This window comes from Rutidosis leptorrhynchoides, chromosome 6, assembly GCF_046630445.1.
Source record: "Rutidosis leptorrhynchoides isolate AG116_Rl617_1_P2 chromosome 6, CSIRO_AGI_Rlap_v1, whole genome shotgun sequence".
NCBI classification, from domain to species: Eukaryota; Viridiplantae; Streptophyta; class Magnoliopsida; order Asterales; family Asteraceae; genus Rutidosis; species Rutidosis leptorrhynchoides.
The window spans coordinates 38,450,727-38,469,305 of NC_092338.1; the positions used below are offsets into that span (position 1 = coordinate 38,450,727).

At 32.4% G+C, this 18,579-nt stretch overlaps 1 protein-coding gene across 1 annotated transcript; it reads left to right on the top strand.

The window, feature by feature from the left end:
- The first annotated feature begins 423 nt into the window (after positions 1–423).
- On the top strand, positions 424–1,176 carry LOC139853564 (uncharacterized). The gene has a single exon (XM_071842950.1). It carries the CDS (start codon positions 424–426, stop codon positions 1,075–1,077), a length of 654 nt encoding a protein of 217 aa, XP_071699051.1. The 3' UTR covers positions 1,078–1,176.
- Positions 1,177–18,579: the final 17,403 nt, after the last annotated feature.

Below are 18,579 nucleotides of genomic sequence, written 5' to 3' on the forward strand. Positions count from 1 at the left end.
AGAGAAATATAAAGCTACCAAATCTCCCTTAAACGCATATATCAATCATCATCACCATCTTTAAAATTGACCAACCAACCAATAGTCCATTACAAAATCTTTTCTATTTGATGCCCCTAATCCCTATCACCATACGATCACTTCATTAGTACCAGAAATCATAACATAGTATATCACAAACATGTTTTATGTTGTTTTATGTTTGAAAATCCAACTTAACTCATTGACTAATTGAAAGTCAAATTAGTTGACCAGTCAACTTCAATACCACTTCTACAGTTCTACCCTTTAAACAACAGCAATCACTATAACTAATTTATTTTTCTCAACTGTTAACAACATTTGTAGTAAAAGCAAAGAAAACCTTCACCCTTCATCATAAACAACATACACCAATTCATTGCTCACACCATTTCCACCACAATGGAAAACAATCAACCGCCATCTCCGGCCGTAGACTATAGCGCCAACGTGGACACCTCACGAGCTTTTAAATCGGTTAAAGAAGCAGTAGAAGTATTTGGGGAGCGGTTTTTAACTGGAGAAATCTTTTTACCATCACCTAAACCGCCTTTCACTTTACCAAAACATGAAACAACCCCTTCATGGAAATCGACACAAAGTTCTCAAATATCATCATACAAATCATGTTATTCACCTCCTCAAGAAATCAAAGAAGAACAAGAACCACCAATATCACTTGTTACGTCCCTTAAAAAGCTTGAATTAGAACTTGAAGAAACGAAGAAAGAGTTGAAGTTATTGAAAGAAAGAGAGTCCGAAACTGAGGTGGCTTTGGCTTCTTTAAACGCGGAGCTTCATAAAAACATGTCGAAGATTGCAAAAGCTGAGGCGGCTGAGGCAGCGGAGAACTCTGCAGTGCTGAGGTCATCGCCGAGTGTAACTCCGGCGGTAAGTGGTGGTGGAGGGCGGAAGAAGACGGAGAAGAAGGTGGTGAAGAAAAAGCCGATAATTCCGCTTTTGGGAGATTTGTTTTCCAAGAAAAAAGGGACTAAGCCGAATGCTGCTACACTTTTAAATCCACTTTATTCAAATGCATTGGGTATGAAAACTTGAAGTATGCATGAACACTTTAACTTGTATTGAAATCATTTTATTTGTTTGAGTTTAAAGTGTGAATTTATTTGTTTTTGTTTGAATTTTATAACTGTTGCAAGGGTTAAAACCATTTGTGTATCTTTGGTTCATATATTAGCAAGTGTTCTCTTTTTGTCTAAAGAATGTTAACCTGCATTATTAAATCAATAATCACGACATTCACGAGTTAAGATTATACTAAGGATAAATTCCATGTTTTTTCATTCTTTCCTAATCGTCGCGGACCATAGCCGGGGTGTGGCCGATTAACTTTGTTACGACTAGATTGTGGCCGAGTAACTTAGGTTAATGGATGGATAGCCCAAACAACATGTTATACATATCAATTCAAGAGTTCTTTATACTCTAAAGTCAATTAGTAATAGAGTGAGACTCCTAGACTTATATGGCTATATTTGTTTTTTCCACGTCTGATGTGAAATTTTGATTTACACCCTTACAGATTTGACTCTGGAACTTTTTACAAACAACTTAGGGTCTCGATTAGTGATCATTGAAATGGAATAATAAAGTAGACATTTTTAGTTTTTTTTTTTTTTTTTTTTTTTTTTTTTTTTTGGGCAATTGAAGTAGAGTTGAAAGGAAATAAATAATAAGAATACTCTCACGTTAGATCACGAGTACCGTAGCGTGAATATGAACTCCAAAGAACTTGAGCCGATACTAGCAAGCTTCTTGTTAGAGCCAATGTGATGGCAATGATGCTTCAAGTGAATTTGAAGCATAATCTAGAACCGAGGTGTTTGTTTTTTTTTTTTTTTTTTTTTTTTTGTACAATATGCATCACAGGTTATACATTGTACTAGTTACGGAATAATTAATTGATGTGAATTTATTTGATGGAGAAAAATATGTCATTAACACCATGAAAAAATGATAGTTAGTGATGAAAAAGAAATGCAGATGTAACGTTAATGTGAAACGTTGTTTATACATCATTGATGAGAATGTTTTTATATTTTAAGTCATTTTATTAAATTTGTTAGAAGAAAAAATAAGGTGTCAGTTATTTAATATATTTTCATATTATTTTATTGTCATATTGATTATTTTTATTATCTATATATCCATATCCATATATGAAAATAACTTGATCAGTAAGTTATTGGAGAAAATCTAATTGAAAACTCGTAGACAAATCTTCTTCTTGTTAACCTTTTTATATCCCCTGTCATTAACAGAAACCCGTAGACAAATCTTCTTCTTCCATCGAACATCATTCAACTACAACCATCTTTTTTTAAGATTATAATCTTATAATAATATAACAAAAAGTAAAATAATAGCATATAACTAGTAAAAAGACCCGTGAAATCACGGATTATTGAAGAAAAAAGATTGAATGATATATTATTGTTGATCTTATATAAATGCAATGTATATTGTATATATAATATAATAAGTTTGTAATACCAGTACATATCTTCTTAATTGGAAAGTACCAATATTAATATGAAAGATATCGGTCAAATAAATCTCACATGTACTGTTGGAAGATAGTTACAGAGTATTAATTAAAGACTTCGACTTTTCTTGTGAGGACGTGCTATTTGCATTGTTCTTCAGTTACCACAGCTTACACCAGGAAAAGTTAAACCATTCCATCTGCAAATGAAAGAACAACCAACATAAATCTCAGTTTGAAACCACAACTATTCTATATGCAAATGACACAACCTACATAAATCTCAATCTCAAACCTACACAAATCTCTTAACTGCTCCAGATTACTAAGACATATTTAAAGATCCCAAACATACAAAACACGACAACTAAGGCATATGTTAAATCCCTAAATCGACAAAACACGGCAACTAATGGAGCTGCAAAGAGACCGAAAAAACGCGACTACTAAAACCGGGTTTTGAGACCATATACCGTCTCAAATTTAGCATCTGAAGCACTCAAAAGCCAACCGTTAGTGTTTCATTTAATGCTTAAATGAAAAATGTTGTCAAAACCATTGCATACCAAAACCATCAATGTACAGGTATTTGTACTTCACTCACAACTGCCATTATATTAGTGTAATACTATTTTAAAAAATGTGTAAGGTCGTCATACTTTGGTCAATAAGATAAAGATAATTCCAAATCCCATAATTTTAGCCCATCTACCTTCTCAATAGGCATATTCGAGTTCAAACCATATATACATTTCCTATTCTTTAGGACCTGCTACATGTTTATAAATATTTGTACCTTAACGAACACCACATCGAAAATCCTATACCCTTCCAATTTTAGGCAGCACTTTTCTTATATATTCAAGATAATGGGTGTAACTTGCCACCTTAGTAGTATACAATTGGATCGAAATTGCCACCTTTACTATTTGCTAAGCATTCTTATACATTTAATGGGTATCTTCAAACACTTTGTTTAAAGAATGTACTAATGGCACTTGCCACCTTCGTATGTACTTGTTTTATGCACTAATAGTAACATTGAATAACTTTGACCCAATAGACCCATTTGACCCAAATCCCTTTAAATCAGTTCTTTCATTTCACTCAGTTAAGCTTTCAGAGATAAAGATCGCCCAAAATGACTCATTCATATTATGTTTTGTCGAAATTGTCACCTAGTAAAGCTCGAATATTTTACCAAAAACCGTACAGTACACTCAATCTAATACATGTACATGTGGACTCTACATAAAATTTAAATATGCTATCATTTGGGCTCAACACTAAAAACTATATATGCTATCACACAAAAGTCAATCCAGAATGCTAACCAACCCATTTGAACCTCTTGCTTTGAATCAACTAATTACAGTTACCACAAATCCTTTATACCTGTGCGCTTGATTTGAGATTTCAAATGCACCAATTCGGAGAAAGAGCTCTCTATGATAGAAGACCGGCCTATATTAATTCTTCCTATAAACATATATCTATATATCTTGTTGCAATGAAGAGATAAAAGAGAATGATACCTTCTGTAACGACCCTACTTTTTCCGTTATCTTTTACCGTTAATTATTTAACGATCGTTAACTGTTATTCGTGCCACGTCATTTCTATGACCTATATTATTATTTTAGTAATAATATATTAATTATTATGTGTTAAATGAATATTTGTATTCATATTTTAAATTGTACGTTTATACGAATCTTGGATTTCTATCCGACGAATCTTTTCGGTTTTCAAACCAACGGTCAGACTTTTGGGATTTTTAAATCCGAGTTATTTTAAATATGATATTTTGATGTCATATGAATATATATAGTGTTTATATATTTTTTTGGTCGCGTATTTGTTATCTCTCCGAATATTTAATCGCGTAGCGGTGTTTTCGCGTTTCGGACTTCGTTTGGGCACTCGGGCCACTAGACTTCTTCCATTTATCAAATTAGCCCACTAAGGGGCCCACCCTACCCCTGTTTTGGCTGAAATCCCTTAGATGGGGTGGTTGGTGGATTTGTTTCACTTATTCCATTTTCATTTTCTAATACTAGCATTTTCTCTCTAACCTAATTACATTTTTTTTTTCTCATTCTCCTCTCCTCTCCCATCCATGGCCGTCGCCTACCTCCTCACTCATCATCATCTTCTTCACCAAATTTATATTAAAGATTTAGGGCTTTGCACATAATCGGGTTCTACTCTTCAAGCTCTACGCGATTACATCCTTTGTTCTTTGATTTGGGTATACCTATGAACCCTAATTTTTCAATTCTTATTCATTTCTATTGATTATGTATGTATTTGATGTTATTATGATAGTATAACACTTGTGTATTGTTGTATTGATGATTGTATGCATAAAATTGCTCGATTATATATGTTTTCGGTTTGATTAATTTGGGACAGCAGCCTTTTTGTTCAGTTCTGGTTATGTAACTGTTATAAAAGTAAAATTGAAGTATTTATATGAGTTCCTCTCATCAAGACATTAATTTTAGACTCCGGATTCATGTCATTTCGATTCCCGGAGCTTAAGATATGATTAAAATGGTGTTATGTGGAGATTAAACTATGAAAACGAATTGAACCAGGTTTGGTCCGACTTTGTGACCATTTTTAGAGTCCTTAGGGTGTACTATTGTGTTAGGATTGATTATGTGATGAACTTTCATGTTCGGGTCATCGAAATCCAAGCCACAGATCACCCGTTATGACTAAAACACGTTTTTGAGCGGATTAAAGGTACAAACTGATTAAGAGCTGTAAGTCACGACTTCGTGACTGTTCTTGGGATGTTCTTGAGCACACTAATGTGTCGGGTGATTTGGTTAGGCGAAGATATATATAAGGCTCACCGAAAACTGATTCACGGGGCTCAAGCTATGACCCGATGAACTTTTGATTAAAACTTATGGTTATTAAATAAAACTTATGATATGAATAATGATTTTCATTATTATTAAATTACTTATGATATAAAAAGTAATTATTATAATTTAAGACTTATGATATATATATTTATTATATCATTAAATTATTACTTATGATTTAATTAAACTTTTAATTAAACTTATGATTAATAATACTTTTATTATTAATGGAAAATACTTATGATAAGTATTAAACTTATATTATGAAATTATTATAATAAGACTTATAATAAGGATTAATTAATTATTTAATTATTATAAGGCTTAGTTATTATTTAATTATTAAATACTTATGATTTAATAATTATAATTAGAAACTTATGATATGATTAATAATTCATTATTAATTAATAATACTTATGATATGATTTAAATTTTATTATTAATTAATAATACTTATATTATGACTAATATTTAAGTAATTAATTAAATACTTATGTAATATTAAATATATCATTTAAACTTATGTTAACTTTAATAATTCATTTTAATTTAATTAAACTTATGTTATGACATAATTATACATATTTAACTTTAATTAACATTATAACTTATATTATTATTATAACTTATACTTTTAAAATTAATGTTGACTATGTTTGACCGAGTTTGACTTTTGAGTTGACTTTCGATTGACTTTGACTTTCAGTTGACTTTTGTTGACTTTCTAAATAAGGAAACTTTCCTAACTTAAAACTTTCTAAAAATAGAAACTTTCTAAATTTGGAAACTTTTCAAAAATAGAAACTTTCCTAAAATAGAAACTTTCCAAAAATAGAAACTTTCCAAAAAATAGAAACTTTCCAAAAATAGAAACCTGCTAAAAATAGAAACTTTCTAAAAATAGAAAGTGTGTGTCCGTACGCTGTTCCGATCAAACCGATGCATGTTGAGTATTGTTCTATGTCTACTTGCAACATGTACAATAGCTATCATACTAAGACTTGACCTAAGTTAGTTATTTATATCGACCTGCTTTATTTATAGGTCGGCATTGTGATCATTTCTGATCACTTTACTTCGATTGCTGTTCGCTTATTTGTATGGTTACTTCGTTTACTATTAAGGTGAGTTATAGTCCCATTTTTCTATTTTAAATCTTTTGGGATGAGAATACATGCAATTTATTTTATATTTTTGGACACATGTGGAAGTTGGTTTAAATTATTCATTGTGAGTTAAAAAAAAATATTCCCTAGTCTGGTAACTGTAATCACTGGTTTCTACTGGTGAACGCGAATCCTACGGATAGATCTATCGGGTTTGACAACCCCATTTCGAGCTAGTCGCGCTAGCAATTTATAATCGGAATGTTTAGTACTTCGTATTTTATTGTAGATACACTTGTTCGGTGTATATTATTTATTGTGTTTGGAAAGGGTAAATAAATGGTTAAGTGGTTACCAGGTGGCTCACGGAAAATGGAATAATGTTTTTATATGTTTTCTAGCATATAATTTTGTGGTCCAAAAAGGAGTTTTTATGTTTTCAAACATAAATTTTTATGGTTTAAATTAAATATTGTTTGCAATATTAAACCTATAATTCACTCAACATTTTTGTTGACAGTTACTCGCATGTTTTATTCTCAGGTTCATGATTGATTGCTTCCGCTGTTCTTAGAGAGTCTGCATATTTATGATGGCAGCTTTTGTTAAACAATAACTTGCATTTTATTTTGATACATTTAATAGTGGATGTTGTTGACTTTGTTTTGGTCAACTTTTGGTTAAGTAATAATGTATGGTTTTTCTAAACTTACATATTTTGGTAGATTTACTTTATAGGAAATCATTTTTAAACAAAGAATGCAAGATTATTTATTAAATTCATATAGAGTTATGATCAAGCTGTGGGACCAAGTTAACGATGGTCGTCAAGTGTACTTTGACGGGTCGTTAAAGTTGGTATCAGAGCCTTGGTTGTAGGGAATTAGGCTGCATTGATGTCGTTGCCCGAGTCAATAGGGTGCATTAGTGAGTCTAGTCTACAACCCGGCCTATAATATATTATTATATGTGATTATTTGTATCGTATTGGTATGTATATTGTTATCATACATACATCTCTATTATGTTCTGAATCTGGGGGGAACTTCCATTCCTACTTAAACGTATTCTCCGACTCATGCGAACTTATCCTTATAAGAACACCTTGGATAATGAAACCGAGGGATGTCATTTTTGACTTCTGAAATTCTCGACATTTCTATGTCATCTATTATGGTTATGGATATAACGTTTGAGTTATATTACGCGAGATGTCATTCTTGACTTCTAAATGCTCGGCATTTCAATGTCAGCTATTATGTTTAGGTATATAACATTCTTGTTATATTACGTGCCTTTGTTTTGTTGTGCCTATGTGCTTTGGTTTTTGAACCGAAAAATGTCATTCTTGACTTTTAGAGATTCTTGGTACTTCGAAGACATTTTTATGTCATCGTTACTCCTATTCGTTACTTTTGATGTTTATGTCTCTTGTGCTATTCTTAGCACATTGTTTAAGAAATCATTTTAGGGAAATTGTGTGGAAATCCGAGGTTGATCGCGTATCCTGACCTCGTGTAGGCTATTGGAATGGAACTATGAATTAGTGAAATATAATGGCGTCAGGCCAACGTGATTATATTACGTTAATTCATAAAGAAGTCCCAATATTGTGACATGAGGAATAGAAAGCAAGTCAAAGAAAATTTTTACACTACTTGTTCTGAAATTCCGATGTATTACATGGGTAGGGAATATATTCATTATCTTATCTGTTGATATACGAGAAGCTCGTTTTAACCAGATTATCTATCTCATGCTCTATCCTTCATAACTCGCTTGTTAGCAACAGCTTCGCTCGGGAACAGTTTTGTCCCAAAGACTTATGTCATGATAATAGTCAAAACAACATTTAACTCATTGGTTTCATGACCTCGTAACATTTTTGGTCAAATGTCGCACGACGATTCAAGTCATTTACTCGATCTTTCACGATCTTACTTCAACTTGTAAACTCTGAAATACAGATACTCTGTTTATCATCGGGAGTTTTACACATTTGTTTAATTGGGCAGTTCTCACGAGATTTATGGGCAAATAGAAGTAATGAAAAATTTTGTCATGTATACAATTTATAAAATCATATATGTATGTATGGATTCAAATGAATAAATTTACACTTACCTATTTCGGCTAGTATATACTAAATCATACCTTCAAAATTATTTTAAAACCACTCATTTATTGAGCTGTTTGACTAAGTCAATTTGTTTTATATAAATTGGTACACGTTGCACACACTTCTAAATTTACTAAGAACTTCGTTCCGTTTATGTTGTCACATCAAACGTTTAAAGCTTTTTCAAAACTCCTTTTGTTGATTTTATCAAATTTCCGTATTACTCTACAGAGTGTTTGGATCACAGTTCATCTCATCCTCCGTTTAAGGATGAAACTTACCATCAAGTTCATTGATAGAAACTCTTACACCACTTTGGATGCCAGTTTTATAAAATTTGTTGGAAAGTCTTTGCGCTCATAAAATTTTCCCTCTTATGGTTGGACATGGCCGAAATGCGGATCGATAAATCAATTTTCTGGGGTACACTCAGTGGTCACCCTATTGTAGAAAAGGCGCTAGGTGGGTTTCTACCCCAACTGTTGTATAGTGGGTATCATGGATATATATTACAATAGACCGTTTGAGGATTTTCTACTCTCAAAATTCGTTGTTAACCGCAACACGCTCATAAACATCAATCCTAGGATTCAATACTTTGAGGTGCACAAAATTATTTTTGGAGATTCATCTCACCTGGAGTCGGCCATTCTTTATAACCAGTGATTCGCGTTCTTTTCACCCGCACATAGATTTAAGAATATGGATGAATCCTAGATTTCCTCGCTCATTGTACAAGGAAGTTCACGTTCGTTGAAATATCATACCTTTCGTACGTCTTCCTTTCAGAAATGTAATGAAAATTTACTTTGAAGTCCATGATACTCGTTATCTCCTTTGAGAGAATTGCCTTATATATCTATGCCACCAATGTGACTACTCCATATATTTCTTCCTTCATTGTTGCAACTATATTTCATTCGTCCCAGTTCGTCCCCTTGGGGAGCTCCTGTTTTGTTTGTTAAGAAGAAAGGTGGTTCGTTTCAATGGTGTATTGATTATCGCGAGTTGAACAAGCTTACGGTTAAGAACCGTTACCCTCTTCCGAGAATCGATGATCTGTTCGATCAACTTCAAGGTTCATCTGTTTATTCTAAAGTCGATCTTCGTTCCGGCTATCATCAGTTGCGTGTTAAAGAATCTGATGTTTCAAAAACTGATTTTCGCACCCGTTAAGGTCACTTTGAATTTCTTGTTATGCTGTTCGGATTGACAAATGCACCTGCTGTGTTCATGGACCTCATGAACCGTGTGTGTAGACCCTATCTGGACAAATTCGTTATTGTTTTCATCGACGACATCCTTATTTATTCTAAGAGTGATGAAGAGCACGAGGAACATTTGAGGTTAGTGCTTGATCTATTGAGGAAAGAAGAGTTGTACGCTAAGTTCTCTAAGTGTGCTTTCTGGTTAAGAGAAGTTCAATTCCTTGGTCATATTGTTAGTAAACAGGGAATACAAGTTGATCCTGTTAAGATTGAGGCGATTGAAAAGTGGGAAATTCCGAAAACTCCTACTCAGATTCGTCAGTTTCTAGGGTTGGCAGGTTACTATAGAAGGTTCATTCAAAATTTCTCTCGTATCGCGAAACCTCTGACTGCTTTAACGCACGAGGGGAAGAAGTATGAGTGGAAGGATGAACAAGAGACTGCTTTTCAGATTTTGAAGAAGAAATTGACTACCACTCCAATATTATCACTACCTGATGGTAATGATGATTTTGTTGTTTATTGTGATGCTTCGCGTCAAGGCTTTAGTAGTGTTTTGATGCAACGAAAGAAAGTTATTGCGTACGCGTCACGTCAGTTGAAGATTCACGAGCAGAATTACATAACCCATGATTTAGAGTTGGGAGCTGTTGTGTTTGAGCTTAAGATTTGCAGACATTATCTATATGGGGTCAAAGGTACAGTGTACACTGATCACAAAAGTCTTCAACATATCTTTGATCAAAGACAGTGGGATATGAGGTAGCGAAGATGGGTTGAATTGTTGAACGATTATGATTGTGAACTCCTTAGGCCATTCTGAGAAAAATTCAATGTCGTGGCTAATGCTTTGAGTCGAAAGGAGAGAGTTGAACCTCGTAGGTTTAGAGCCTTAAATATGACCATTCGAACAAACCTCACAAGGTAGATTCTTGCAGCTCAACAAGAAGCCTTGAAGGAGGAGAATTTTGTAACGGGAAGGTTTGTGGCTCGAGTAAACAGTTAGAGGTACGAACCGATGGTACTCGGTATTTTGCGGGATGCCTTTAGGTTCCGAAGTTTGGGTGGTCTGCGACAACTTGTTTTAGATGAGGCTCATAAGTCTAGGTACTCTATTCATCCTGGTTCAGGAAAGATGTATCATGATCTTAAGGAGCTGTATTGGTGGCCTAATTTGAAAGCTGATGCGGCTACGTATGTGGCTAAGTGTTAGACCTGCGCTAAGGTTAAAGCTGAACATCAGAAACCGTCTGGACTTTTGGGTGCAACCTGAGATTCTCGAGTGGAAGTGGGAAGGTATTACGATGGATTTTATTACGAAGTTACCAAGAGTAGTGGGTGGTTATGATACCATTTGGGTGATTGTAGATCGACTCACAAAGTTGGCTCACTTTTTGTCGATTAAAGAAACGGATTCGATAGAGAAGCTTACTCGTTTGTATTTGAAGGAGATTATTTCTAGACATGGTGTTCCTGTATCTATTATTTCAAACCGAGACAGTCGATTTATATCAAGGTTTTGGCAATCCTTACAGGAAGCTTTGGGAACTAAGTTGGATATGAGCACCGCTTATCATCCTCAGACGGATGGTCAGAGTGAAAGGACCATTCAAACGTTAGAAGATATGCTACGAGCGTGTGTCATTGATTTTGGTAATGGGTGGGATAAATATTTGCCGCTAGCTGAATTTTCTTATAACAACAGTTATCATGGAAGTATTAAAGTCGCACCGTTTGAAGCGCTGTATGGTAGGAAGTGTAGGTCTCCTGTCTGTTGGAATGAGGTTGGGGATGCTCAACTCACAGGTCCTGAAATTATTCATGAGACTACCGAGAAGATCGTACAGATTAAGGAAAGATTGAGAACCGCCATAAGTCGGCAAAGAGTTATGCTGATAAAAGAAGGAACGATATTGAATTTCAGGTCGGTGATCGTGTTATGTTGAAAGTATCACCTTGAAAAGGTGTGGTACGTTTTGGTAAAAGGGGAAAGTTGAATCCTCGTTTTGTTGGGCCATTTGAGATTATTGAGAGAGTTGGACTACTGGCTTATCGTTTGAAGCTGCCACAAGAACTCAGTGTTGTTTACAATGTTTTTCATGTATCGAATTTAAAGAGGTGTTTGGCCGAGGCCGATAAGACTATTCCTCTGGAGGAACTTCATGTTGATAAGAAACTACATTTTATTGAGGATCCTGTTGAAATTATGAACCGAGAGGTTAAGACTCTTAAACAGAGTAGAATTCCTATTGTCCGGGTTAGATGGAACGCCAGACGCGGTCCCGAGTTCACTTGGGAGCGTGAAGATCAGATGAAGCAGAGGTACCCGCATTTGTTCCCAGATGCTGAGTCAACCCCTGCACCTGCTTAAATTTCGGGACGAAATTTCCATAACGGGAAGGTACTGTAACGACCCTACTTTTTCCGTTATCTTTTACCGTTAATTATTTAACGATCGTTAACTATTATTCGTGCCACGTCATTTCTATGACCTATATTATTATTTTAATAATAATATATTAATTATTATGTGTTAAATGAATATTTGCATTCATATTTTAAATTGTACGTTTATACGAATCGCGGATTTCTATCTGACGAATCTTTTCGGTTTTCAAACCAACGGTCAGACTTTTGGGATTTTTAAATCCAAGTTATTTTAAATATGATATTTTGATGTCATATGAATATATATAGTGTTTATATATTTTTTTGGTCGCGTATTTGTTATCTCTCCAATATTTAATCGCGTAGCGGTGTTTTCGCGTTTCGGACTTCGTTTGGGCACTCGGGCCACTAGATTTCTTCCATTTATCAAATTAGCCCACTAAGGGGCCCACCCTACCCCTCTTTTGGCCGAAATCCCTTAGATGGGGTGGTTAGTGGATTTGTTTCACTTATTCCATTTTCATTTTCTAATACTAGCATTTTCTCTCTAACCTAATTACATTTTGTTTTCTCATTCTCCTCTCCTCTCCTATCCATGGCCATCGCCTACCTCCTCACTCATCATCATCTTCTTCACCAAATTTATATTAAAGATTTCGGGCTTTGCACATAATCGGGTTCTACTCTTCAAGCTCTACGCGATTACATCCTTTGTTCTTTGATTTGGGTATACCTATGAACCCTAATTTTTCAATTCTTATTCATTTCTACTGATTATGTATGTATTTGATGTTATTATGATAGTATAACACTTGTGTATTGTTGTATTGATGATTGTATGCATAGAATTGCTCGATTATATATGTTTTCGGTTTGATTAATTTGGGACAGCAGCCTTTTTGTTCATTTCTGGTTATGTATGTGATGACCCGGGAATTTCTGACCAAATTTAAACTTAATCTTTACATGTTTCCGACACGATAAGCAAAGTCTATAATGTTGAGTCTCAAAAAGTTTGAACTGTGCAATTGACCTTCAACCATCCCGACGAATCATGAACAAATGTTTGTAAATAAATATGTCTATATAAATATATATATTTAATATATAAATATAAGTGTATATATAATATTTTAAATTAATAAAATACACTTTAATCAATTGGAGTTAAAGATGTAAAATAATATATAGAATAATTAAGTTGCAATAAATATATATATATATATGTATATATATGAATTCTATACATAAGTCGTAATATATATATTGTAATATATATAAAATTTATAAATATCAAATATTCAATATATGTTATTGTATAATGTATATTATACAATTAGTAAATATTATATAAATAATAAATTGTAATATTAATATATTAAATGTAATTACAAGTTGAAAATATAGTTGTTATAGTAATATCTTTATTACTTTCATTATTACTATTTATATTAATATTAATATCAATATCAGTATAATAAATGTTATTAAAAATGGAAATATGTAGCTTGTTATATCTTCATTATTATATTACTAAGTATTATTATTAGATATTATTATTTATAAAAATCATTAATTTAGCTATCATTTTTATTATTATAAAAATAATACAAATTATTATTATCATTAATATTATTATTATTATTATTAACATTTTTATTAATAACTATTATTATACTTGATATTAACATTATTATTATTATCTTAATATTATTAATAATATTAAAAGAATTATTATTATTATTATTATTATTATTATTATTATTATTATTATTATTATTATTATTATATTTACTAATTAATTATGTATTATATATATGAAATCAAATAACAAAATCCAATCGGTTTAACTTATCTATCGAATTATATATGATTTGATTCCCTGTCTCTAAATTATTATCCACCAATTTCAACTCTATTACCAAACCAAGTTGTTACACATTGCTGTCATCTATCAAAAACCTTTATATATTATATCCCTTCTATATTATGCATATCTTAGATCTTGGATATATATACAAATACAAATCGATTAATCAATAACACCGACTTGATAACAACTCCATTACCATAACATTATATTGATAGTATTTTCTCTCTGTTCCATTTGAAATTGATATGGTTAGCCGAGAACAAACCAATACAACACCATGAGGCACCATCAAACTTCTTCGACCATTCGAACCTAAGTACTTCTCATATCCTTGTTCTTTATTGCTACAACAACTCCACACTTGTACATCACCTGAGAACCACCATCTTTTATGTTCGAGATCACAATTTCATCACCACAAAACTTTCTGTTTTATTTATGACTCATCTCAAAACACCATGAAAACCATGTAAGTCTTATGTTGTGCTAACCAGTCCGAATGTCTACAACCACTATTTCCTGCTACTCACCTACATACCATCGTGAACACCACAACCACAGACCATCATAACAAACTCATGAATTAACAAACTCATTACCTTTCTTTCCTTCTTTCTTTCTTTCTATTCTGTTTTCTGTTGCTATTCCCGAAAGACACTACCATCAAACGTTTTAATAGCTACTAAACGGCAACCTTTCTTTAACTGATGTGCTGCTATTTTTTTTCTATGCATAATCAAATAACATATATCATTAAATCCCCCTATTAAAATACTACAATGTTTTAAATTTCTGTTTATTAAATATCACCAACGAAGCCTGCATTCGCCTCAACACCAACCTCTTTCATAGAAACGTCATCATGAACATTACCAAAGACTTTAATATAGTTATTGAAAGCAATCTTAGACAAAGATTTAGTTGCAACACATACCTTTAATTTAATTGCTGCAGCACTAGTCTTGATGATAACGAGGATTAGACCCAAACCACCACTTCTGTTGCCGTTTCCAACCTGTTTTCTGTATTAGTAAGCCTAAAACCGAACCCAATTGTCAAATTATCATCATTAGTTGATGTTACTGATTCTGTTTCTATTGACTAACTTAGAACAACCAAAACAAACACCCCATTCTTTCTTCTGTTCGTTTCTTTCTGTTTTACAATACAACCCTAATCATGTATGTATTGTTACTATTTTCTTTTACTTTTCTATTTCAATCGAGCCCCAAATCCAAACCCTTCAAGAACACTAGTAACTACTACTCGTGTTCAATTCATTTAAAAGTACAAAAAATATATAAATGGATAAGGAAATTAGGAGAATAATAAAGAACCAATTACGTAATTGATCGATTGATGAAGCGATTACATGACCGATTGATGAAGGATGATGAGTAACGATGATGATGAAGACCGATGATGGCAGTGAACGATGATGATAGTGAATCGATGATCTACTATACATTGATGATTGTTGTTTGATCGGTTGACTGATTAACGGATCGAAGAACCCTGGAATCGTGATGTATACGGTGTAGGTGTTTCTGCTATCCTCGATCTACTTTAGGAGCTGATCAAAAAAAAAAAACGCGTGGTTCCCTTTATTAGGTATACATATTATTATTATTATTATTATTATTATTATTATTATTATTATTATTATTATTATTATTATTATTATTATTATTATTATTATCATCATTATTATTATCTATTAATGTTATTATTGTTAAAATTATTATTATAAATATTAAGGTTATGATTATAAAAACTAAAAATTTAAAATACAAATATTATTAAGGGAATGATTAAAACTAGATTTAAATAATGATTTAAATGGATTATAAAGTATTGATATTATTATCATTAATATTATTACGAACATTAGTATTAATAATAAAATTAATATTATCAATTAGATTATTATTATTATTATTATTAAAAATTATCATTTTTAATATTATAAGTATAAGTATTATTATTTTGTTATAATTATTATTACTATTACCAATGCTATTAATATTATCATTATCACTATTAAAATCTAATCATTTTTTTTTCTTATTAAAGATTACTATAAACATTATAAATATAACTAATATTATTATTATTATCAATATTTTAAAACATTATTATTATTACAACATTATTACCCAAGCAAAATATATTATTTACCTATATCATAAATATACTAATATCACATAAATACCATGTTTTTAATAATATCATTTATAGTAAGATAACATTTATTAAATTATATATCATATGCATATTATAACATATTATTATAAGTATTAATATGAATATATAAGGATGTTAGTCTTAATACGATATAAACTTAGTTGATTAATATTATAATGTGTTAATATATATACATGATATAGGTTCGTGAATCCGAGGCCAACCCTATACTTGTTCAATATCGTTCTATATATTTTTACTACAAAATACATTAGGTGAGTTTCATTTACCTTTTTACCCTTTATATTTTTGGGCTGAGAATACATGCGTAATTTTTATAAATATTTTTACGAAATAGACATAAGTAATCAAAACTACATTATATGATTGAATGATCGAAATCGAATATGCCCCTTTTTATTAAGTCTGGTAATCTAAGAATTAGGGAACAGACACCCTAATTGACGCGAACTCTAAAGATAGATCTATCGGGCCCAACAAGCCTCATCCAAAGTACCGGATGCTTTAGTACTTCGAAATTTATATCATGTCCGAAGGAGGATCCCGGAATGATGGGGATATTCTTATATGCATATTGTGAATGTCGGTTACCAGGTGTTCAATCCATATGAATGATATTTTTTGTCTCTATGCATGGGACGTATGTTTATGAGAAATGGAAATATGAAATCTTGTGGTCTATTAAAATTATGAAATGATTATTTATGTTAAACTAATGAACTCACCAACCTTTTGGTTGACACTTGAAAGCATGTTTATTCTCAGGTACGAAAGAAATCTTCCGCTGTGCATTTGATCATTTTAAAGATATTACTTGGAATCATTCATGACATATTTCAAAAGACGTTGCATTCGAGTCGTTGAGTTTATCAAGATTATTATTAAGTCAATTATAGTTGGATATATTATGAAATGGTATGCATGTCTGTCAACTTCAGATGTAATGAAAGATTGTCTTTTCAAAACGAATGCAATGTTTTTAAAATGTATCATATAAAGGTCAAGTACCTCGTGATGTAATCAACTGTTGTGAATCGTTTATAATCGATGTGGACTTCGTCCGGATAGATTAGGATGGGTCCTTTCAGTTGGTATCAGAGCGGTGGTCTTAGTGAACCGGGTCTGCATTAGTGTGTCTAACTGATAAGTCGTTAGGATGCATTAGTGAGTCTGGACTTTGACCGTGTCTGCATGTCAAAAGTTTTGCTTATCATTTTGTGTCGAAAATTTCCTGTTTATCATTCTTAGAGAATCACTTGCTTATCATTCTTATTATAGTCACATCTTACTGCAATGATTGCATGAATAGTGTGTAGACAAAATTCGTATCTTAGCGTATCTGCTACTTTATATCTTAGCGTATCTGTTACTGTAACCTTGCCTGACAACTTCCGTAGATTCCTCCGTAACTTATAGGATTTTAGTATTATATATACATATGTAAATTATGTATTGCAGGGTACTAATCTACATCCTATAATCTATTTCTTATCGAAAATCCTTCATCTGATCGTACGAGATGAATCCTGCAACCAGTTCGAGTCCCTCAGATTCCAATAGCTATTCCGATAGTTATTCCGACAGCTATTCCGACATAGATGTTCACCTAAGCTCCGAAAACAGCGTCATCGACATGAATCAACCAATCAGCCATTATCAATTCATCTGATGGGTTCGTATTCAACTTAATTAATGGAAACGCGCAGAAGGTAATCCCTTCCACCAACCAAATTCACCTCTTGACAATGAACCTGAAGCGTTTACCGGCGAACCTGTTCGAGACACCATTTTCAGTCTCATTTCCAGGGTAACTCGACAAGATTATATTCTATCCACAATTCTGAACCTTACTCATCCGCTCGTTCCGACCGACAATCATCCTGGAGTAATAAGTCAACGAACTTCGCGCTCGAATAATCAATTCGGAGAATATGGTGCAAAATGTACCAGCTTCAGCAACATCACCGGAACCAACAGTACCATTAATAACAGCACCAGTACCATCAACAATCCATGCTTCAATATCATCATCTGTACTTTGAGTATGATCTTCGTTCTACGTATCGTTCTACCTCATTTTTCTTCGTTCGACATGGCGAATATGTAATCTCTAAAGTTTTAGAGATTATTTATTCTAGTTCCAACCGAAAAGCAAATGAGTTTAATATCATATTAACTCATTAAATCCATGAATACATCTGAAGAAAATATATATGTATATATGTTTTCATAAAGATTGAAATTAAAAATTCTCTTGTACAAACTGTTAATGGT

Bases quoted from the DNA above. Each gene is read 5' to 3' on its own strand.
- LOC139853564 (XM_071842950.1), top strand. From the start codon at position 424: ATGGAAAACAATCAACCGCCATCTCCGGCCGTAGACTATAGCGCCAAC.